This window comes from Pseudorca crassidens, chromosome 19 (genome assembly GCF_039906515.1).
Source record: "Pseudorca crassidens isolate mPseCra1 chromosome 19, mPseCra1.hap1, whole genome shotgun sequence".
In the NCBI taxonomy this organism is placed as follows: domain Eukaryota; kingdom Metazoa; phylum Chordata; class Mammalia; order Artiodactyla; family Delphinidae; genus Pseudorca; species Pseudorca crassidens.
The window spans coordinates 12,426,788-12,448,857 of NC_090314.1; the positions used below are offsets into that span (position 1 = coordinate 12,426,788).

Sequence of the window (22,070 nt, forward strand, 5' to 3'; positions counted from 1 at the left end):
ATACTAGGGAAGACTACTCAGAAATAAAAAGAAATGGACTCCTGATGCACACAACAGCCTGTACGAATCTCCAGAGAATTATGCTGCGTGGAAAGAAAAAGTTCCAAAAGGTTATATACTGTATGATCCCATTTATATAACATTCTTGAAACGACAAGATTATAGCAATGAAGAACAGATTAGTAGTTGTCAGGGGGTAAGGAGGGGTGGGGAGGTAGAAAGGAAGAGGGTAAGGCTATCAAAGAGCAACACGAGGAAGCCTTATGGTGACGGAAATGTTCTGATAGAACAATGTCAGTATCATGGTTGTGATATTGTATGTACTACAGTTTTTAAAAAATATTTATTTATTTGGCTGTGCCGGGTCTTAGTCGCGGCATGCAGGATCTTTAGTTGCGGCATGTGGGATCTAGTTCCCTGAAGGGGGATCGAACCGGGGCCCCCTGCCTTGGGAGCACAGAGTATTAGCCACTGGACCACCAGGGAAGTCCCTGTACTACAGTTTTGCAAGATATTACCATTAGGGAAAATTGGGTAACGAGTACACGGAATCTCTGTCTTATTTCTTACAACTGCATGTGAATCAATAATTATCTCAAAACAAAAAGTTTAATTTTTAAAAGTCTACCTGAAATTTAAAAAAATATCTTTGTAAGTAATTCTACTTTTAAAAAAAGAAAAGAAAAAATAGAAAATACAATCTGTAAGCCCATTATGTTGCAAGTAACAATTCCAATACCAATCAGTTTAAGGAATAAATAAGAGGAGTTTTGGCTCACTGAACTTCAAAATTGGTTTGACACAGCATTTCAATGATGCCAAGGAGATTGTTTTTTCATTATACCTCTCCTGACATTAGCTTCATCCTAAGGCCAGATCCCCTTGTGATCACAAGATGTGTGCCAACAGCTCACCTGGGGTTACATATTTCCTTGTCTACAGCCAGAGAAAGTATGCATACCTCAAGCATCCAACAGAAGTCTTGGGCTTCGTTATGAAAGGACCAACTTACTTCCTGTGTCTGTGCTTGGACCAATCATTCTGACCATGGACTACCCTGACCAGCTTGTATCAGGGTCCTTGTCAAAGGGGAGGAAGTCTAGTGACTGACTTAGGTTCACTCATGCAGCTGGGATAGAGTCATTCGCACGAAAAATTCTAAGGATGGGGAAGGAGTAATTTCTCAAAAGAAAAAAGAAGAGGAAAAGCTGAATGAGTCTCGAGTAGACCTCCAGCTAACGACTTCTGCTCAAACTCTTTAAAAATGAACCACAACCAGAGCCCTGAATTGGATTTCTTGGGATGCATGCAACAGAAATCAACTCTACCTAACTTAATCCAACACAGACTTCTTGGAAAGATGCAGAAGCTCACGGGGTACAAGTGAACACTGGAAATCCAGGACTGCTCAGGGATTAGGCAGCTGAGGAGTTAGTAGCACAAACTATTCTACAGCTTTTCCTGAGCACTCTGTTGAAATGAATCAAGTCCAGTTCTATTTTCTCTTCTTTTATCACCTCATTCACCATTTGAAATCCTAGGAGAGGGAGTATGGTTGTCCATGATTAGGTCACATCTCTGGGCTGAACTCAGGTGGTAACTGGAAGGGTCTAGTGGAAGGAACTTCCAAGGACACTTTGGTTTCCAAAGCAAGAGGCCAGAATACCTACACCCATCAAGTTTGCACTAATCTGGGGAGGTGTAATCTCTTAAAAGGAAATGGGGGTCCTCTTATTTTAGAGGAATAGATGCTGGATATAAAAATTGCAAATGTTCATCTTGGGTATTAGATGATAAAAAATGTGAGATGGCACAAAGCAGCACTCAAATGAAAAGTATAAATTAAGTGAATTTACCTGAAAAGCAAGAAAGATTGAAAATAAGTCAACGAAGATTTCAACTCAAGAAGGTAGAAAGAGAACATGAAAATAAGCTCATCAGAAACTAACAAAATGTTGTAAATCAACTATACTTCAATAAAATAAATTTTAGGGACTTCCCTGGTAGTCCAGTGGTTAGGACTCTGTGCTCCCAATGCAGGGGGCCCAGGTTCTATCCCTGGTCGGGGAACTATATCCCACACACCGCAACTAAGAGCCTGCATGCTGCAACTAAAAAAAAAGGTCCCACATTCCCACATGCCACAATGAAGATCCCGTGTGCCAAAGCTAAGACCCGGTGCGGCCAAGTAAATAAATAAATAAACAAAAATATTGTTTAAAAAGACAATCCTTTAAAAATAAATTGGTTAAAAAAAGAAAATAAGCTCAAAGTATGAGAAATTATTAAAGATAAAAGTAGACACCTGTCATCAAATAAAAAACCCCAACAATTGACTAGTAAAATAATAAATCTGGTTCTTTAGTCCAATAAAATAGACCAATCTTTGGCAAGTCTGGTGAATAAAGAAAGAAGGGCAGGGAGGAAGACAGAAAAGAGAAAGAGCAAAAATACAAATAAACAACATTAGGGGTCATAACTACAGATATGGAGATTTTAACAAATGATAGAAGTACAAAATGCTCAAACTTGCAATAATAAATTGAACTGCCACATGAACTAGATATTTTATTAGAAAAATATCAGTTACCAAAATTGACTCAAGATGTAGAAACTTCAATAGACAAACAATCAGAGTAGGAATTGGAAAGGTATTCAAGGAGCTTTCCCCCAAATGTCATCAGGTCCAGACGGTTTCATAGATGAATTCCACCAAAACTGCATGGAAAATCCCTATGATCTCTAACTTTTCCAGAGGCTCTAAAAATTTCCAATTTATTTTACAAGGCCAGTATAACTCTGACAACAAAATAAAAGAACAGAATAAGACAAAGGCCCCTCAAAAGAAATCTATGGGCCACTCCTATTTTCTAACTTCGATGTAAAAGTTCTAACTAAAATGTGAGCAAACCAACCTATAATTATATTTAAAGAATAATTCATAATGGCCAAGTAGGGTTACTCCCAAACATTCAAAGATGTAATATTAGCAACAATTCAGGATGTCGACATGTGAAGAAAATAAAACATTAGGACCATTTCAGTAGGTCCCAAAGTATATGACTCTCTTCTCTATGTCTGCAAAATCCTTCAACTTAGAAATCTCTGGAGAAGCAGAACCTGCCTCCTATTACAGAAGCTGAAAATGCCAGATACTTGCTTTCCCAGACTCCCTTGCAGCTGGGTCACAGGTACAAGACCAATCAGACTCACACCCAGACTCTGAATCAGGAGTGAGTATCACAACGGGGTAGGGATGATGCAGGATTCTCTCTGTGCAGCCGGGAGGTTGTGGTAACACTGAGTTCCTGGCTCAGCAGCTGCAGTGGAGCAAGCTTCAGCAACCTGGTCTTGCAGCAGGAGCAGAGATTTGCTCACCAGACTGGTTCTGCAGCCTGGTTCTGGGCACTGCTCCTAGCTACACAGTCCCACGTCTGGTTCTGTAGCCCTCACTGAGAAGTCTGTGAAGTAGCCAACATATTTTTATTTTTATTTTGGCCGCACCACGCGGCATGCAGGATCTTAGTTCCCTGACCACTGTCCCCTGCAGTGGAAGCGTGGAGTCTTAACCACTGGACTGCCAGGGAAGTCCAAAATGTATTTTTAATAAATTCCTTTTCAGCCTAAATTAGGCAGAACATTTCCTGTTACTTACAACTAAAAATCCTAATTGGTGCCAAAGCAGCAAAAAAACCAACCGCCTTAGGGGCCTTACTCCAGGTCAGGGCCTCTGTGTATGCAGCTCTCCCCCTCACTTCTTGCTGCTTAGTGCCTCATTTCCTCCATGTTTTCAAGTACTTTTTGCAGCCGGCAAATTATATACATGGCAAGTCTATGGATTAACTGCATCTGGCTCAAGTGTCCACCCCTTGTCCAGTCAGCAGATAGGAGCAGGCTCATGCGGCTGCATGGTGCCCCTTCTAGGGACAGTTGATAGGACATTTTCATCATTGGAAGGGGCCATGGACCAACAGATATGATGGCTGACTTTCTGAAACAGGCACCTTACCTGGTCTTGGGAAATCCTGAAAGGCTTTCCAGAGGAAGAAATTCTGGGCTGGAACCTTCCAGATAAGTAAGAGTTAGGCAGAAGGGGATAAGGGGTGAGAAGAAGGGTCCAGGCACAAGAAAGAGAATAACCTAGAGTGAAGGGTGGAGTGTTAAGAGATGGGGCTGGACAGGTGAGCAAGGGTCAGATCACGCAGGACCCCGTAGGCCATGTTAGGGACGTTAGACTCCCTCCTGAGGGCTACAAGGAGCCATTGGTGACTTTCAGGCAGTGGAAGGATATGAGCAAATCTGCATTTCTGAACGACCACTTAGATGGGGAGAAGGAGGGGAGTTAGAAAGTTGGGAGAGCATTGGGGAGGCTGCTGCAGTGAAGTAGTGGAGAGAACATGGCACCCTGGACAAGGAATGGTGGCAGGGGGGATGGGAAGGGGTGGGTTTGAGGGGCATCAGGAGGTAAAATCAGGGACTTCCCTGGCGGTCCAGTGGTTAAGACTCCACGCTCCCAATGCAGGGGGACTGGGTTCAATCCCTGGACAGAACTAGATCCCGCATGCCACAATGAAGATCCCACATGAGGCAACGAAGATCCCGTGTGCTGCAAATAAGACCCGGCGTAGCCAAATAAATAAACTAATTAATTAAAAAAAAAAGAATTCTTAAAAAAAAAAAGGAGGTAAAATCAGCTGGACCTGGTAGCAGGTTGCACGTGGGAGTGGAGGGGGGGAGTTAAAGATGACTATCAGGGATGTTTGTTCTGGCTGAAAGGCTATAGATAAATGAGTGGATGACAGAACCGCTCACCAGGTTGGACAACGCAGGAGGATTAGCTCTTTGGAGACAGATGATGAGCTCAGTTTTGAACATATTGCTTCAGGGCCTTTGGGAGAGCCAAGAAATCCTAAAGGCAGTGGGACATATGTGTTCGGGTCTCAGGAGAGGGGCCTGGGCTAGAGACAAAGGTTTGAGAGTCACTGGGGGACAGGTGGTGGTCGAAGGCAAGGGAATGGACGAGGAGACTCTCAGGTGTTCGTGCAGCATAAGAGAAGAGGAGGGCCAAAGACCGAATTCTGGGGGCATGTTAATTTTTCATGAAGGGCAGGGGAAGAAGAATCCACAAAGGACATTGAGAAGGGTCAGCCAGAGAAGCAAGAGGAAAACCAAGAAAAACTTACTCTCAGATAAACAACAGGGTCCTACTGTGTAGCAGAAGGAACTGTATTCAACACCCTGGGATAAACCATAATGGAAAGGAACATGAAAAAGAATGTGTATATGTGTATAACTGAGTCACTTTGCGGTAACAGCAGAAATGAACACAACATTGTAAATCAATTATACTTCACTAAAAAATAAGCTTAAAAATAAATTTAAAAAGAAAAACCTAAAAAAGGAAAAAATTACTGTCATGAGTCCCAAAGTGGGAGTGGCCACAGGTGTTCAGGCTTCGGAAAACAAGATCAGGTGGAGGAGTGCCCAGTGGACGGAGAGGCTTGGGGGGTCAATGGCGACCATGGTAAGAACTGAGTCCATGGAGTGGGGGTGGGGGAGAAACAGCCTAGAGTGGGATGAGGAGGGAGGGGGAGGTGAGGGTAAAAGTTAGGCAGTTCGAAGAATGCCGCTGTGGGACTTCCCTGGTGGTCCAGTGGTTAAGACTGCACTCCCAATGCAGAGGGCACAAGTTCGGGGAAGATCCCGCATGCCGTGTGGTGTGGCCAAAACAAAGAAAAAAAGAAGAAAAAAGAATGCAGCTGTGAAGCGGAAATGACAGGGGCAGCTGGAGAGGTTTTTTTAAAAGCTGGAAGAGAGTGGTGGCTGGAGTCCACCCCCAATCTCCTGGTGTAGGAGGACAGTAGGCAAGAGCAGGACCAAAAGGAGGGCTTGGGGAAAGTTGTGGAAGGAGGTGATAAAGGCCTGTGTCCGGGAGCGAGACCGTTCCCCGGGTCCCAGGAGCCCCTATCAGGCTGGCATTTCCTCCCCATCTCCACCCCCTTCCTGCCGCTGACCAGGCCCTCCCTGGAGCTGGAAGAGAGAAGGCCCAAGTCACACCCTGGAAGAAGCTCTGTGGCTCCGGAGGTCTTTCTGCTGGCCTGTAAGCTGGGGCCAGGGGAGGAGGGGGCCTGAGGGACGGATACCAGCCAAGGACCTGGAGCTAGCAGTTTAGGCTTCAGGGGGCAAGGGGAGGAAAAGGGAGTGGAAGGGGGGAGGTGTGGGAGCTGAGTTTCTGGAAGGGATCTTGGAGGCTGCAGTGGGGGCTAGGGCCTGGAGGAATACTGCCGGGGGGCGGAGGGGTGCCCACTCTCAAGCCCCCCTTGCCCACAGGTCCCCATGCCTCTCTTCCTCTTGCTGCTCCTGCTGCCAAGCCCTTCGCACTCCCACCCCATCTGTGGCATCAGCAAAGTGGCCAGCGAGGTGGAAATGAACTGTGAAAATAAGGGGCTGAAGGCGCCGCCTCCAGATCTGCAAGCAGAAACCAACATCCTCCGCCTGGGTGGGAACCCCCTGGGCACCTTCTCCACGGTGTCCATGGTGAGTCTGACTCACCTCACTCAGCTGCACCTGGAGAAGAGCCAGCTGACCAGCCTGCAGACTGACGCGACACTGCCCCGGCTGGAGACCCTGATTATATCCCACAATACACTGAGAAGCCTGCCCTTGTTGGGACGGGCGCTGCCAGCACTCTATACCCTGGACGTCTCATTCAACGAGCTGGCCTCATTGTCTCCTGATGCCCTGGATGGCCTGAGCCACCTCCATGAGCTCTACTTGCGTGGCAACAAGCTGAAGACTCTGCCCCCCGGGCTCCTGCAGCCCACGCCCAAGCTGAAGAAGCTCAACCTGGCTGAAAACGGGTTGAGTGAGCTGCCCCCTGGGTTCCTGGATGGGTTGGAGGAACTTGACACCCTCTACCTCCAGCGGAACTTGCTGCGCACGATACCAAAGGGCTTCTTTGGGGACCTCCTCCTGCCTTTTGCTTTTTTCCACGACAACACCTGGTTCTGTGACTGCGGGATCCTCTATTTCAGCCACTGGCTGCAGGACAATGCCAACAACGTGTACATATGGAAGGAGGGTGTGGACGCCAAGGCCATGACCCCCAACGTGACGAGCGTGGGGTGTGTCAATTTGCCCAACACGTTTGTCTACACCTACTCAGGGGAGGGCTGCCACACCCCTGGCGACAGGGACAGCATAGACTACGATGTCTACGAAGAGGATGACAAGGTGCCTACCACAAGGGCTGCGGGCAGCTTCTCTACCCACACCAGTGCCCACACCACCCACTGGGGCCTGCTTTACTCACTGCCGACTGCTCCGCTAGGCCCCCAAGTGTCCTCCTTGCCTCCAACTAAGGAACAGACCACGTTCCGAATTTCTACAGGACCCATCACATTCTCCAAAACTCTAAAACCCACCCCAGAGCCCACAAGCCCGAGCACCCCAGAGCCCACAAGCCCAAGCACCCCAGAGCCCAGAGCCCCGAGCACCCCAGAGCCCAGAGCCCCGAGCACCCCAGAGCCCACAGCCCCGAGCACCCCAGAGCCCACAGCCCCGAGCACCCCAGAGCCCACAGCCCCGAGCACCCCAGAGCCCACAAGCAAGACCTCAGAACCCACCGTATCCTTAACCTCCACTGAACCCACTTCACTTCCCACTATCTTAGAATCCACCACAGCCACCATCTCTGAATTTGTCAACCTCCTGAAGGCCCAGGGGGTGGCTCGGTGGAATGTGGAGAGTTCCAGAAACGACCCTTTTCTCAACTCTGACTTTTGCTGCCTCTTCCTGGGCTTCTATATCTTGGGTCTCCTCTGGCTCCTGTTTGCCTCTGTGGTCCTCATCCTGCTGCTGTTCTGGGTCCAGCACGTGAAACCACAGGCCCTGGCCACAGTCACACACACCTCGCATCTAGAGCTGCAGAGGGGAAGGCAAGTGACAGTGGCCCGGGCCTGGCTGCTTTTCCTCCAAGGCTCGCTCCCCACTTTCCGCTCTAGCCTCTTCCTGTGGGTGCGGCCTAATGGCCGTGTGGGGCCTCTGCTGGCAGGACGGCGGCCCTCAGCCCTGAGCATGGGTCGTGGTCAGGACCTGCTGGGGACAGTGGCTGTTAGGTACTCTGGCCACAGCCTCTGAGGGGGGGGTGGTTTGGGGACCTCGAGAGAGACTCTGATGGGCTTTCCTATTGGGATCTAGCTGGGGGCGGGTGGGTACAGAGTAGAGGGTCGGGGGAGGGCTTCGTTACTGCTTCTTTGTCAGGAGCCTCCTCTGCACACCCCGGGCACACAATCCCAGACCCAGCATATCTGGAGAGGTAGTGAGATGGAGAAGTTGGGTGGGTCACAGAACAAAGAGAGCTCCTAATGCTGCATGGACGGCAGGGTTCCCAGACCTCTACACTAGGTTATTACCATCACTTTGGGGAAGTTTTAGGAAAAAGCAAACAACAAACAGAATATAGCACAGTTCTCACATGTATCCGTGTATTGAAGGAAACTTGGGAAGAGATGTCACGATGTGAGCCCTGATTGTCTCTGGGTGGTATAAATACGGGTGGTTTTATTTTCTATTTCTCTGCTTAGCATTTTCTGGTTTTCCACCATCATATATTATTTGTATCATAAAAATAATTTAAAAATAGAATGTTCGTTCTTTTGGAGAGGGAAACGAGGCTGGGGCACCGTCACCAGCATTCCCAAGGCCCCAGCTGCCCCACCCTAGTTGCACTGCTCACCCCCAAAAGCTCTAGTCTTGGCCTGCACTTCCCCTGCCTGGGCCGCCTTTTCCCTCCTCCAAGGGTAACCACCCACCAGGCCAACCACAAGCAAGTTCCAGCTCAAGATCCAGAAGTTTCCTGGGAGCTCAGTGGTACTACTGAGGCTATCTGCCTGCAACCTGCAGTACTAGGACAGGTGGGTGCCTCCTGGCACCTGTGGCCTCAGAAACGCAGCTCTCCTGCTTTGCCCAGGGCAGCAGGACAGGGGAGGGGAGGGCCTGGCAGTGAGTACCATCTTGGTGGGTTTTACTGAACTACTCTCAGTTTCCTGCTGTCAAGCCAGGAGGAAGGCAGATGGAGCCCAGTTCTCTCCCCTGGTGCCATGAATTCTGCCATTCACCTGACCACGTTGGGCAGAGCTTTCTCTCCTGCCTCCAGCCCAAGCCAGCACTTAGGGCCCAGAGAATGGGAGTGAGGGCTGAGCCTTTCTGGCTCCATGGAGACCCCTTCCTCCAGATGGTGCAGGAAGAATCCTCCTAACCTGAAACCCTGACCGCATCTTTCTCCTGCTCTGGACTATTTCCGATAGAGGACAACTCCTGAGCTTGGCGATCGAGGATTTCCGTGCACCAACCCACCTAACAGTGCAGCTTCCCCTCCCACAGCAGACACTTCACAGCCTGTGCTCCAGCTATTACAAACTTTGCAGAGATCACCTGCTCCCCCGCGTTTCTCCTCTAAGCCTTTGCTCTCAGTGGGCCAGGAGTGCTGCCCCGCCCCACTTCCCTGGCCAGTCGGGTACTGTGCACTGTCTCCCCTCGCCCAGGCTGGCCCGGGTGCCCCACATCCCCCTGCAGCGGTCTGTTGCTGACTCCCAGTTTCCCTGTGTCATCCTCCCGTCTGGACTTGGCACTCCTTAAGGACAAGGTCCAGGCTTCAAGTGTCTCAAAGCGGCCCCTGTGGCCCAGGCCAGCATGTGCATGGAGAGGGTAAGAAAAGAGGCAGAGGTGGGAGGGCCCGGCTGCACCGCCAGGCTGCTGAGCTCAACTTCTTCTACTGACGAGGTTCTGCCAAGGTGACAGTTCCCACCTGCCGTCTGCCTGTCCCCTGGCCTGCCTGTCCCCTGTCCTGGCTCAGGAGAAAACTTCAGGCCTCGTGCCGCCCAGCCCTCCTTCCAATTGACCTTCCTATGCCCTTTTATGCCCCAAGAGGTTCCTAAGCTCCATGAGGGCAGGGCCTGGGAGTCACACATCTCCTAAAGAAATGGAGAAGGCAGTCACTCTCCCCAGCGTACAGCCCACATCAAGCCTCCAGGCTCTGGGGGCCCGGCTCCATGCCCACTCTGCCCCCGACAGGTCAGCTTTCCCCTCTCAGACTCTATTCCCTCCCTCTTCAGGCTGCAGAAACAGTCACCAGACCCCAGAGATTTTTCCTGGGGATTACATGAGATGACCTGGGCGTCTGTTGTATTCTTGAACGAGGGGCTAGGAAGCAACACACAGGGCCTGGAGCTTGGGTTTTTCTCACCCTTCAGCTGCTGCAACACGACTGACTTACATAACATTTGCATAAAAACAGCGAGTACTTTTTCTTTAATAACTTTTTTTAAAAACTCCAGTTCCTGTTCTCCAGGGGCATCCGCTTCTTTGTCCAGTCTCCTCCCCCTCCTGTGCCCACAGCTCTCCAGATTTGGGGGTGGTGTCATCAATCCAATTTATTGATTACGTCCTCAGTGAGGTGGAGGAAGGAAGGGCCATGTCCTCCCACTGCAGACCTTTGATCATCTTGACAGCTTCGGCTCTCTCCTGTCCCCTCAGCTCTGCCTTGGTTTCCCCACTGAGAAGGGGGGGCCTTCTGCTGTACTATGTGCCCTGAAACTAATACCCAAGAGGAGACCAGGAATCTGCAGGGAGCTTCCCACCTCTGTGCAGGGCACAGGCAGGGACAGAGAGATCATTATGATTAGGGCAAGGAGGGCGAGCTGGAGCAGGGGCAGGACAGACCACAAGTCCCTTATCACAGAGGAGGGAACCATACTGTGGAGGGAAAATAAATAGCGGGGCCCAGGGCAGCAGAGTCTAGGTCCCCCGGGGGGCACACTGACTGTAGGAGCAGCGGGCGAGTGGGAGCCCCGGCACAGCAGCTCCAGGCCCCTCGCTCGCCTCAGCCACTGAGGAAGAGACGCTTGTAGGCCTTGTTCATCTGCTCCAAGAAGATGAAAGTGAGGACAGTGTGGGGACCCAGGCGGGCATAGTATGGTGTAAAGCCCTTCCACAGACTGAAGAAGCCCTCGTAGCGGACGACCTTCACCAGCACATCCTAGACAGCCAGGCAGGCACGGCACTGAGGTTGGGACCTGGCCTCTGGGACCCTCTTCCTCTTACCCAGCTATCCCCCACCCCCACTCCCAGGGCATCCAATCCGGCAGCCCAAGCCCCTAGCCCTTCTTCCTCACCAGCCCGTTCTTGTATTCCGGCTTCCCGTCAATCATTCGCATGTTCTGGATCCTGAAGGAGAGGAGGCAGGGGCATGAGAGACATAAAGAGGGCTCTCCCGTCCTTCTCCAGGCCCAGGTCTGCATACTCACCGGGTCTTGACAATGTCCACAGGCATAGAGGCAGCAGTGGTGACCAGGCCACTGATCATGCTGGCACAGAAGTGGCACAGGATGTTGTCAGAGAAGTAGCCTGGAGGAGGCAGAGCAGGGGGTGGCAGTCAGCTCAGAGCTGGCCCAGGCTAGGCTGGGAGCTGAGGCCCCAGCTCTGGGTCTCACCTGAGTCCAGTAAAAACTGCTTGGACTGGGAGTAGGAGGCGAGCTGGGCAGCATTGACGACGACGGCCCGAGCCATGGTAGGGATGCAGCCCTGGGGTGGGGGGGATGGGGGAGAAGTCAGAAATGCCCAAGACCTGACCCCACATCCCCAGTCTCCAGCCCCTTCACTCACCCTCCATAGTGTAGGGACGCCCTCTTCCCGGGCAATTCGAATCAGGGCATTAAACACGTTTTTGTAGCCACGGCGCTGGTCAGCTGGAAGCCTGGTGGGAAGGTAGGGAGAGGCCAAGTTTGGGATAGACCACCCTGCTCCCACAGGAGCAAAGAAATGGAGGCCAGCATGCTGTGAACAGGTGAATGCTGTGCTCATCTAGAATAAGAAATCAGTTCTTTCATTCTAGATTCCAGGGAATGGGGCTGGGGACAGGCTCAGACCTGGAACTCACCGGCCGTCAGCGGTCATGCGGATAAGAGCCACCTCAGCTGGTGTTCCCACAAAGGCACCAGTTGCACCTGCAGTCATGCCAATCAGCGCCTTCAGCAGAAAGCCAGGGGGTGTACCATCAGCCCCAGTCAGGCGCTCAAATAGCACAGTATAGATACCAAGGCGAGTAGTGGTATAGGTGGCCTGGCGCAGCAGGCCAGCTGACAGCCTGGGGAGCGAAGGAGTCAGTGCATCAAGCCAAAGTCTAGAGCTGTCAACCCACACGCTACCCCCATCCTTTGGCCCCAGTACCCGGTGTAAATGCCCCTCAGCCCTTCTGCCCTCAGAATGCTGGTGAGAGCATGGAAGCTGGTTTTGTACTCTCGTGTCTTGGCTCCTTCCCCACTCAGCTGCATCCGGTTCTTCACTAGGTCCAGGGGCTGCACAAAAACTGTAGCTCCCATCCTGGGGGAAGACAGGGGTGGAGTCAAGAGCTAGGTGTCCCAGATCTACCAAAGCCCCCTGGAGCCCGGCAACAAGAGATCACAAAGGGCAGGGCCTGCCATGCGATTGACTACATGTTCAGGAGGCTGGTGGGCATGTGTACAAGAGTCTCTGCGTGTACCAAGAGCAATGGATCTGAAAAGTCCAGGGGTCCAGTAGGTGCCATGCAATGAGTGTTCCATGCAGCTCCCAGGGTGTCAAGCAGTGACCGAGAGATTGCATGCAGTCCGACCCAAGGAGGAGAGGTGGGCATTCATGACCTGGGACTCCACGTAGTCCAGCAGGAGCCATGCAATGACCTGAAACCCCAAACAGCCCCGCAGAGCCAAGCAATGGGTTGGGAAACTCTGGTGGCGCGGTGGGGGCCGTGTATGCAGCCCAGAAGGGGCCCTGCGATGGGTGAAAAGATCCTAGCAGCCCATCAAGGACCTCGTAATACGATGGGGACAGCAATGACCCCGTGTCACCTCGGTTCACTGCAACACACCCAAAGAACAGGGCCCGGTTCCTGGCACCCGTCCCTGCCTCCTCCTGTCCCATCCCTGGGGCCTGAGCTTACCCGGCCAGGCCCCCAAACAGGAACTTGACGGACTTAGGGGAGGTACGGGGCTTCCCGTTCACCCCACTAGCCCCGGGACTCGCCGTCGCCGCCATCGCCACTCAATGGCCCTCGGCTCCCGGACCCGTGCGCGCGCGGCCCCGCTCGCGCCCAAGGTGACACCGCGCGCGCAACAGGGGCGAGGGCGCGCGCGCACGCCCCGGCGCTCAGGGCCAGCGCCAGCTGGAAGTTGGCGCAGGCGCAGGCGCGAGCGCAAAGGCGTCCGGGAGTAAGGCGGAGCTGAAGGAGGAGCTTCAAGAATGGGTGAGGGGACGGGGTGCAGCTATTTAGGCAGCAAGAGCATAGGTGCAATTTTTATCGAATTGGAGTCGCGGGAAAATCGAGAGGAGGGTATTTGAAGATCTCGCGAGATCGAGTGAGTTAGACTAGCCAGAGTTAGGCGGTTTCTCGCGATAGATACAGGAAGCTGTCAGCAGGTGGGAGGGAGTGTCTCGCGAGACTTGAAGGTGCGGCGGCGGCCAGAGAGAGGAAGAGAGGTTTGTAAACCGGGCAGCTGAGGGATCCCGGGCACTAGCGCGGAGAAGCGACTAAGTCGTCTTCTGGGGCCTCGGTGCTCCTTTCATCTCCACAGGCACTCTCTCCACCTCTAACCTTTCTTTTAATCGGCCTTTTAGGACCGGAAGTCCTTCGTCTTGAGCGTCCATTGCTGGAAGCGGCCTGACTGTCTTTGCCGGAAATCCTCTTCCAGGGGATGGAAAGACGGCCCACCTGGCCGGAAGTCCCACCTCCTTGAGCTCCCCCACCTTTCCAGAAGTTTTTCTGTCACCTGTGCTTGCCTCCGTTCCCTTTCCCCGTATTATTCCTGTACCAGAAAGGGATATTTTTGGTGTCTCCCTCCCAGCTCCATTAAACGGGTTGGCTGTCTCAATCCCCGAGTCGGGGGTCCTTCCCCGCGCCCCCATGTAGCTGGGAAGTGGGACCTGGGGGTGGTTGGACCCCTGGGATCCTCAAGGAGGGCAAGAGAGGGCGCAGAACTCCGTTTCTGCTCCTGTTATCGGGACGCGGCCTCCTCCGCCTCTCCCCTCCCGCTGCCATGCACCCTGCGGCCTTCCCGCTTCCTGTGGTTGTGGCCACTGTGCTGTGGGGAGCGGCCCCCACCCGGGGGCTCATTCGAGCGGTGAGTCTGAGGGGACGTTAGGGGAAGGGCGCTGAAGGGAGAGGTTGCAGGTTGAAGGACAAACATGGACTCTTTTGTCCGCAGATCTCGGACCACAATGCCAGCATGGACTTTGCAGACCTCCCAGCTCTCTTTGGGGCTGCCTTGAGCCAGGAGGGACTTCAGGTGATTTTCTTCCCTCTTTCCTGTTTCCCTGAATTCTCCCTGCTGGGTAGGGGTTGAGGAGCCTTTCTTGGGGGAAGCTGGAGGTAGGAAGAGAGTCAAGTTAGGAACTAAGTGCAAGAACACATCTAGTGTGGTGGAATCCAGAATCTGAAGGGAGAATACAAAGTCTACTTCTAGAACTCTGAGCCTTAGAAGTGAGACTGAAAATGGACTAAGATAAAAGGCAGGACGAGTGGTGCCTATCAATAGGGTCTCTAGAGCCAGTTACTGGTTTTATGACCTTGGGCAAATTACCTGAGCCTTTGTTTGTTTTACTGTAAAATGGGATAATAATAGAAGTTATCAGATGTATTATTGTGAGAATTAGATAAGCAGTTTTGTAGTAGTTTTTCACAAAGACTGCCACATAGCAAGAACTCAGTTGGGCCATAGATATCAGTATAGTTGTTTGTGAGATGAGTAATTGGAAAATTAAAGGAGGTGTTAAAAAAAATTCAACTGAGTAAATTTCAAAGCTCTTACTGGCTTTTATTTAATGACCCATGAATCAGGCAGCATTCCACCTAGCAGATAGAAAGGATCTCTGAAAACTATACAAAATGAAAGACTTATAGCCAGAAGGGGGTTGGGCAAGGAAGTTATACTAGCAAAGATTTGATTGTCTTTGCTAGTAGCAAAGATCTCCTTTCTTTAGGGGACTGCAGGGGTCTACCAGGCAGATTACCTCACTAGTGCTGACCAAGTAATTCCAGATACAGTGGTTTAAGATTCCATTCCTGGGGGAGGCTAAAATTATAATTAAGTATTGAGTTTGGTGACATGGGAGTCAGCACAAGTAACTCCATTTGTGTTTGGTCTTGTGTTTTTTTTAAACAGGGGAATATGTTCCCTAAGAGTATGTATTAGAGCAGGGAATGTGAAACAACTTGAGAAAGTGACGTGGATGAATGGAGAATTGAATTACAATCAGTGGGAAACTGGAAGGCAAAACAATTAGCTAGGAATGTGGAGTATATATTAGCTCATCTGGGAAAGGGAGAGGGATGATGGAGGGTGTGGGAAAGGGATGTTGTTTGATGTGATTGCATCTTCAGGAGGCTAAGAGAAGAGGTAGATGTCCGACTTTGGTGGGATGCTCAGACCCCAGGAATGAGCTCAGACCCCAGTGGGCTCAGACCCCACTGACCTGTGGGGGCCATTGTGCTTGGTGGGACCTGTGGGGAGCAGCACCTAGGGAGATGAAATCCAGCTGTTGTTTGCTTCTCTTCTCCAGGGCTTCCTTGTGGAGGCTCACCCAGACAATGCCTGCAGTCCCATTGCCCCACCACCCCCAGCCCCGGTCAACGGGTCAGTCTTTATTGCACTGCTTCGAAGATTCGACTGCAACTTTGACCTCAAGGTTGCTGAATGTGGAGTGGGAGCTGGGAGGCTGAGGGTAAAAAAGGCACCAGGAATGAAAGGTGGCAAGGCCCATGATGGCTCCTTATCTGCCTTGTCTCCCTAGGTCCTAAATGCTCAGAAGGCTGGGTATGGTGCAGCTGTGGTACACAATGTGAATTCCAATGAACTTCTGAATATGGTGTGGAATAGTGGTAAGGTTGGAGGATCTGGACAGCTGGGTTTTCAGTAGAGCTTAGACTGAGAGATGGCGGGAGGGCTGAAGCCTTAGGGAAAAGAAATCAGTCCTTTAGGTGGAATGGGGCAAGAGAGTCAAATGCCAGAGTTACCAAAGGATTCATGTGGAAGGTTGGGTCCCCAGTGTAATGCCCTAATCCCTGCAGAGGAAATCCAGCAGCAGATCTGGATCCCGTCTGTGTTTATTGGGGAGAGAAGCTCCGAGTACCTGCGTGCCCTCTTTGTCTACGAGAAGGGGTAGGACGTGTCCCTCCTTCCCACTCTTCCTTCAGCACTTCCATGCCAACCTGGAGTCCAAGCCCGTGTCCCAACCATCCAGCCTCAGGCCCATCATGCTCTGCCTCTTGGTACTTTCTTCCCATCCCCTTCCCCCTCCGTGGGCCCTGTCCAGAGCCACTTACTTTGTCCCTCTTCCTTTGTCCCTTTGCCTTTCCTGCCCCTCTGATATTCGTCTTCCTTTTCCCAGGGCTCGGGTGCTTCTGGTCCCAGACAATAGCTTCCCCTTGGGCTATTACCTCATCCCTTTCACAGGGATCGTGGGACTGCTGGTTTTGGCCATGGGAGCAGTGATGGTGAGTAGTTCAGGGACCAAGACGGGAAGAGCTGAGGCCTTTAAAGCCAGACTGGCTCTGGGGTTGCAAGATAGGGCTGGTTTGTATGGGATTGTCCAGATTTGTTCTCTAAGACTGATCCATCCACCCCCCCCCCCCCCCCGCTTTCACCAGATAGTTCGTTGTATCCAGCACAGGAAACGGCTCCAGAGGAATCGACTGACCAAAGAGCAACTGAAACAGATTCCTACACATGACTATCAGAAGGGTGAGGAGGGTGGAGGAGAGCAGGCCTTTCCCACTATTTCCCTGGTTCTGAAGGAGCTGGAGCCCAGGAGAAAAGAAGCAGAGATGGCAGGGAGGTGTCAGCTTGAGATACCACCTTTGCTCCTCTTTTTACGCATACGTAAAATGAGGACAGGACAGGATTAGAGCAGGAAATGGAAAGCAAAAATGATTAAATGTAATAGTTGGGGTTGGAGGGGGGTGGAGGACCTTGCTCATAAGAGAGAAGGTGGAGAAAGCAGAAAAATGGAAGGAGTGGGGAAGATTCCGCCAGAGAAGGCAGACACAGGTAAGGAGGGGCTGGGTCTTAGGCACTGGAGCCTCCAGTGCCCATATAAGGCTATGGCAGAAGCGCTGCCCCATTTCTGCTCCTCCCACCCCCTCTCTCTCCAGCCTCACACCTCCCCCAAAAAAACCACTTCCCTTCTTACCTCTGTTTCTTTTTATTTGTTCTAACCCTGGATTCCTCACGTTCTACCCTGCTCGTCTCAGCTCTTCCACTGGCTCTGTAGAACCAGAGAAAATAACTTTTGCAGGGTTTAGCTCCACCACAGGCCTCTCACAGTGAGTTCTTGTGGGCCCTGGTCCAGGATGGCTCAGTAAAAGAACTCCTTTCTTCTTCCACCAGGAGACCAGTATGATGTGTGTGCCATCTGCCTGGATGAATATGAGGATGGGGACAAGCTGAGGGTGCTCCCCTGTGCTCACGGTGAGGCCCTCACTTCCTGTGCCCCCCCCCCCCCCCGCCACCAGCAGGCACCACGCGCTTCACCTCATTCCTCTTGGCAGCTTATCACATCCGCTGTGTGGACCCCTGGCTCACTCAGACCCGGAAGACCTGCCCCATCTGCAAGCAGCCTGTCCATCGGGGTCCTGGGGATGAGGAGCAGGAGGAAGAAACCCAGGGGCAAGAGGGTGACGAGGAAGGGGAGCCAAGGGACCACCCTGCTTCCGAACGGACCCCACTTCTGGGCTGCACCCCTACCCCTCCCACCTCCTTTGGTTCTCTAGCCCCAGCTCCCCTAGTCCTTCCTGGGTCTTCCACAGATCCCTCACCCTCTACCTCTGCAGCTGCCATCCTGGTCTAGTAGTCCCCTTTCTCCTCCATCTCTGATGACCTATTTGCACAGCTCCTCTTCCTCTCTACTGTCTTCTACGCTGAGGGATAGGAGATGAGGGATAGGAGTCGTTTCCACCCCAGGTTTCTCCCTTACCCAACTCTATCCTCTTGAAGAGGTTGGGGGTACAAAGGGATGGGGTTTTCATTTATTGGGTTAATAAAATTGTTTTTGTGGACTAAGGGTGAGATCATTCTCACACAGGTAAATTTCTTATCCTTTTGGGGTATTGCCCCTTTCTGCCATACATGGGCAAGGGAGTGCTGGGAGGCTAACCTGTAGTTTTTTGTTTTTTCTTTTTTTGCCGTATGCCAGCCTCTCTCGCTGTTGTGGCCTCTCCCGTTGCGGAGCGCAGGCTCAGTGACCATGGCTCACGGGCCCAGCCGCTCTGTGGCATGTGGGACCCTCCCGGACCGGGGCACGAACCCGTGTCCCCTGCATCGGCAGGCGGACTCCCAACCACTGCGCCACCAGGGAAGCCCTAACCTGTAGTCTTAAGGGCAGCCCCAATAGGTATCTGTTGTGACTCTGAGAAGGGGAGCCCCACCCACGTGTGAGGATGACTCAACTGGCCTCTGCCTTGCCCGCAGGCCTGGACCCATTCTCTTGGTCTGGATGGCTCTATTCCATTATCCACCAATTCAGTTAGCACACTGAGGACCTAGGTAGGGCTGGCCCACCTGGCCAGGTAGGCCTGAAGCAGGTTTTAATCCTGGACATGAAAGCAAGCTCAAAACCCTAGACTTTGTAGTGCCTCAACCCTTCTGCTGCTTCTGACCCCAAGCAAGGATGGAGGCAGATCACAGTGGCTGTCCTCCATCCTGACACCCAGGCTAAAACCACACAGCACCTTTTCAGTATAATCTTTTTTATTCAGGAAAAAAAACCAAAAGAAAAAGTTTTCCAACCACACACAGGAGGGGTATGGGTTGGGGGAAGGGCGTCTGTCCATCCAGCCCAGGCCCCCAGCCCATGTGGTTTTGGCAGCAATAAGGGGTGTGGGGGTAATGGCCCAAAAAATAAAAATGGTGTATGTGTGTGTGGGAAGGAGAGGGGTGCAAAAGCAGTGGGGAGTGACAGACGAGGTCAGTACTGGGAACGCCGCAGGTGGGAGGCCATTTCATGACATTTCTTGTTGATCGTACCACCGTGGATACCTTCTTTGCCCATCAGCAGGACTAGCGCTGCAGGAAAGAGAAAGGAGGCTAGGACCCAGGTGTCACAATCCCACCCCCGGCCAGCTGTTCAGCAGCTGTCCAGCCCTGGGGGCTGTAACCCAACCTCATCTCTCCCAACCCCCCCACACACAGGCAGGCTGTCAGTCACCCTGAAACAATAGGGCTTTTCAAAAGAGGAAAATCAAGCTTAAAGGCTGGAAAGGAACACAGTAAAATTTAGGAGTCAAAGGCTTGTGGACAATGTGTTGACTCCTGTGTTCAGGCTAGAAACGGCTGTGGATGAGCCTGCCACCTCCAAGTTTTAAGAAAAGAGCTCAAAACACAAGAGCTAAGTGCTGGCTTATGACTAACAGCCTACCTCCTCCAAGAAAATAAGTTTCTCATGTGAAAAGGCTCAAGGCAAGAAAGAACTTAAGAGGTAATACAGTTCAACTTCTTTACATTGTAAGATGAGGAACTGAGAACTGAAGGGACAATCCAATGTCCCAGCATCCAGCAGGCTGGGAGTAGAAACCTGGTCTGGTCCCTTCATACTGGGTGATCCACACAGAAGAACCCAAAAAATTAATAGATGGAAGTATATTAGAGATTTTGGAGCTAGAGAAAGGGTAAGACTCAAACTCACTCTTGGAAGTCAGGGTGACAGCGATATTGAAGGTGGGGGCTCCGGAGGTGCTCTTGGTACGAAGATCCATGGTAAATTCCCCTTCCTGCATCAGTGAGTCCCGGATCACAGAACATTTCTGGCCCCCAAGCGTTAGCCCATTCACGAAAAAACTTGACCGGTCTTTGCCAACCAGGGTACCAACCTCAGCTGGCTGGAAGGGGAATCAAGCACCCATCAAGTTAGTCAGTACACCAAGGTTCCCACCTTCTTCTCCAAGGACCCACCTGCCTTCCATTTCTCCGGGAAGCTAAACCCCCTTGGGGGGAGATGTGTATGTTATGTGCTTTGTACACATCCGTGAAATTTGAGAGACTCAGGACTGTTGGAAGTTAGTACACAAAAATATCATGATCTTCAAACCTAGAGAACGGTAATAAGAAGGGACAACATATTCCTCTGAAGGCTTAGATGTTGTTTAATAAGGAAAGCAAACCCGGGAAATAAAGGGGGCCAAAAAGCAGTTAAGAGAATGAAGTGGAATGGAGTGGGGAGCCTTTGGATGCTCATAACTCCTTCAGGAAAAGCAGAAGCGAAGAGGGAAAGGGAGGGGGCGGGCAAAGCAGGCGAAGCAACTTTGCCCTTATTTGGTCAAAGGTTCTGCAGGAGTTGTTAGGGGCCCGGACGCCTGGGTCTCCAAGTAACCTAGAGTTTAGATCCAGGTATTTATGCTCTAAGATGAGGAAGCAGATGCCTGGGGGCTTTCCGGGAAAGTTGAAAAACTTTTGGAGGGGCCCTGGGACTAGACCCGGCAAGCCAGCCCTCGGGTCTAGATACCCCAGGGAACGTATCTCCCCCTCCCCCTTAACACCCCAAATCCCCACATCCGGTCCCCTCCCGCCCGGAAATCCCCTTCCCCCCCATTTCGAACTTCCGCTCCCCTCCCCACTTCCGGGCAGTGTGGACAGAGGAGGTGGTGATGGGGACAGCAGTAGTCGTCCCTTATTGCTTCACTTATATACTGTCCTAGAACTTCTCACAAAGTTCCCCTGCTCCAGGCCCCGCCGGATGGCGGGAAAGGAGGGCGAGGAGACTTCCGGGGCTGGCCTCACAGGCATGTTGAGTCCAACGTGCCGACTTGGGGTGGGGGGAGGTCGTGTGGCGGCCTAGCCCTCTCTTACGGAGTTGGGAGGGGCAGGGAGCTCACGGAGGACGGGCATGGGACCCAGGCCATGCGACTGGGGCTCCCTCCCCCAGAAGGAGGAACAATGGTGGAGGGGGCGCGAGCTGGCGGCTGGAAGTAGAGCTAGGGGGTCCAGGGGTCCCCAAGTCCCTTCTCAATCACAGTCCCGAGCGGAAATTGCGATGCGTGCCCGACCCAACCTGGAGGAGGCGGAAGTGGGCCGCCGCACCGGGCGGTGCGCCCCTCCCCGCCCTGTGTCCCGGATGTAACGCCCCGTCGCGGAAAGCGGAGCGGCGGGCTGGCTGGGCGCCTCCGCCCGGGGCGTAGGACTCAGGAGGCCACGGAGGGACCCGCTCATGTGCAGCCGCCATTCGCGCCACCTCCAGGGCAAGGACCGGGTCACGGCCTTTCGCTGCCCTCCCCAGACCGCGCCCGCCACTACCCAAGTCCCTCCCTCAGGGTGCAAGCCCGGCCAGTCTCCGCGCAGGCCTCGCAGTACCGTGATGTTGACGAAGGTCTTCCCGGGGACGGCGGCCCAGACGGAGGGCGAGTCCTTATAGCCCACGATGGCCGCGTCCTGACACACCCCGTCCGCCATGAGGTTTTCGATGTAGGCGTTCCAGCCGGCCATGGCGCTGCTACTGGGGTGCTCTCGGGGCTGCTGCTGGGGCCACGGGCTGGACTCGGGCTGCCTCGGGCTGGCGGGCGGGGGAAGGCGGAGAGCTTGGGGCACGCGCTGCTGTCCGGACCGCGGCTCTGCTAGCAGTGCATCAGCCCTCGCACCGCCACTTCCTGCTCCTCCCCACCCCCCCTAGATTTTTATTTGCAAAGGGCGGTGGGGGCGGGGCCTGCTCCCCATTCCCTCCCTCCCTCTCCTCGCCTGCCCAGATAGCGAACTTTGCAAGTGCAATTTTAAAAATCCCTCCCCCTACTGCAAAATTTGCAGAGTTCAATGGAAAGCGACGCAAAAAGGATGGGGGGACGGGGGTGGGTTAGGGTTAGGGCTCCCTCCACTTCGCATAGAATATCAGTCAGACTTCGGTGTACGGAAAGGGAGTGAGCCAGAGGGAGGAAGGAAAGTGAAAAGAGAAAGAATTAGCAAACTGCAAATTTAGCAAATTAAAGAGGGTTCGGGTAACTCAGGGTTAAACGGAATGACTCCCCCTTCCCCCACCTCTGCCGGGGGGGGTGTTGG

General features: G+C 52.5%; 4 protein-coding genes across 6 annotated transcripts; 2 read left to right on the forward strand and 2 right to left on the reverse strand.

The window, feature by feature from the left end:
• The first annotated feature begins 5,665 nt into the window (after positions 1 to 5,665).
• On the forward strand, positions 5,666 to 8,646 carry GP1BA (glycoprotein Ib platelet subunit alpha). Its single transcript, XM_067716946.1, has 2 exons — positions 5,666 to 6,100; positions 6,331 to 8,646. Exon 2 carries the CDS (start codon positions 6,337 to 6,339, stop codon positions 8,137 to 8,139), a length of 1,803 nt encoding a protein of 600 aa, XP_067573047.1. The 5' UTR covers positions 5,666 to 6,100; positions 6,331 to 6,336; the 3' UTR covers positions 8,140 to 8,646.
• Positions 8,647 to 10,282: 1,636 nt separating this feature from the next.
• SLC25A11 (solute carrier family 25 member 11) lies at positions 10,283 to 13,941 on the reverse strand. Of its 2 annotated transcripts, none has more exons than XM_067716962.1 (8): positions 13,631 to 13,941; positions 12,229 to 12,381; positions 11,939 to 12,145; positions 11,665 to 11,755; positions 11,493 to 11,583; positions 11,307 to 11,406; positions 11,175 to 11,226; positions 10,283 to 11,038 (listed from the first exon to the last, which is right to left on the reverse strand). In XM_067716962.1, the coding sequence occupies exons 1-8, from the start codon at positions 13,939 to 13,941 to the stop codon at positions 10,883 to 10,885; spliced, it is 1,161 nt and encodes a 386-aa protein (XP_067573063.1). In that variant the 3' UTR covers positions 10,283 to 10,882. The 2 variants fall into 2 exon arrangements, with proteins under 2 accessions (XP_067573063.1, XP_067573062.1); XM_067716961.1 differs by lacking the exon at positions 13,631 to 13,941 and adding an exon at positions 12,980 to 13,202.
• Positions 13,942 to 14,019: 78 nt separating this feature from the next.
• RNF167 (ring finger protein 167) lies at positions 14,020 to 18,088 on the forward strand. 2 transcript variants are annotated; one of them, XM_067716959.1, is made up of 9 exons: positions 14,020 to 14,156; positions 14,241 to 14,321; positions 15,595 to 15,720; positions 15,826 to 15,913; positions 16,103 to 16,193; positions 16,423 to 16,528; positions 16,682 to 16,775; positions 17,421 to 17,501; positions 17,582 to 18,088. In XM_067716959.1, the coding sequence occupies exons 1-9, from the start codon at positions 14,073 to 14,075 to the stop codon at positions 17,878 to 17,880; spliced, it is 1,050 nt and encodes a 349-aa protein (XP_067573060.1). In that variant the 5' UTR covers positions 14,020 to 14,072; the 3' UTR covers positions 17,881 to 18,088. The 2 variants fall into 2 exon arrangements, with proteins under 2 accessions (XP_067573060.1, XP_067573061.1); XM_067716960.1 differs by lacking the exon at positions 15,595 to 15,720.
• Positions 18,089 to 18,761: 673 nt separating this feature from the next.
• Positions 18,762 to 21,673, reverse strand: PFN1 (profilin 1). Its single transcript, XM_067716984.1, has 3 exons — positions 21,375 to 21,673; positions 19,714 to 19,906; positions 18,762 to 19,094 (listed from the first exon to the last, which is right to left on the reverse strand). The coding sequence occupies exons 1-3, from the start codon at positions 21,504 to 21,506 to the stop codon at positions 18,997 to 18,999; spliced, it is 423 nt and encodes a 140-aa protein (XP_067573085.1). The 5' UTR covers positions 21,507 to 21,673; the 3' UTR covers positions 18,762 to 18,996.
• Between the last annotated feature and the right edge of the window lie 397 nt (positions 21,674 to 22,070).

Coding starts and splice junctions, on each gene's coding strand:
- GP1BA (XM_067716946.1), top strand. CDS start 6,337: ATGCCTCTCTTCCTCTTGCTGCTCCTGCTGCCAAGCCCTTCGCACTCC.
- SLC25A11 (XM_067716962.1), bottom strand. CDS start 13,941: ATGGGGGCGCGGGGAAGGACCCCCGACTCGGGGATTGAGACAGCCAAC. Junction 12,382..13,630: donor AAAGGCCGATTAAAAGAAAG/GTTAGAGGTGGA, acceptor GTCTTCCCCCAG/GATGGGAGCTACAGTTTTTG. Junction 11,227..11,306: donor GTGGACATTGTCAAGACCCG/GTGAGTATGCAG, acceptor CCTCTCCTTCAG/GATCCAGAACATGCGAATGA.
- RNF167 (XM_067716959.1), top strand. CDS start 14,073: ATGCACCCTGCGGCCTTCCCGCTTCCTGTGGTTGTGGCCACTGTGCTG. Junction 14,322..15,594: donor TGAGCCAGGAGGGACTTCAG/GTGATTTTCTTC, acceptor TCTCTTCTCCAG/GGCTTCCTTGTGGAGGCTCA. Junction 16,776..17,420: donor TACACATGACTATCAGAAGG/GTGAGGAGGGTG, acceptor TTCTTCCACCAG/GAGACCAGTATGATGTGTGT.
- PFN1 (XM_067716984.1), bottom strand. CDS start 21,506: ATGGCCGGCTGGAACGCCTACATCGAAAACCTCATGGCGGACGGGGTG. Junction 19,907..21,374: donor AGACCTTCGTCAACATCACG/GTACTGCGAGGC, acceptor TTCCCCTTCCAG/CCAGCTGAGGTTGGTACCCT. Junction 19,095..19,713: donor TGTCACCCTGACTTCCAAGA/GTGAGTTTGAGT, acceptor TCTTTCCTGCAG/CGCTAGTCCTGCTGATGGGC.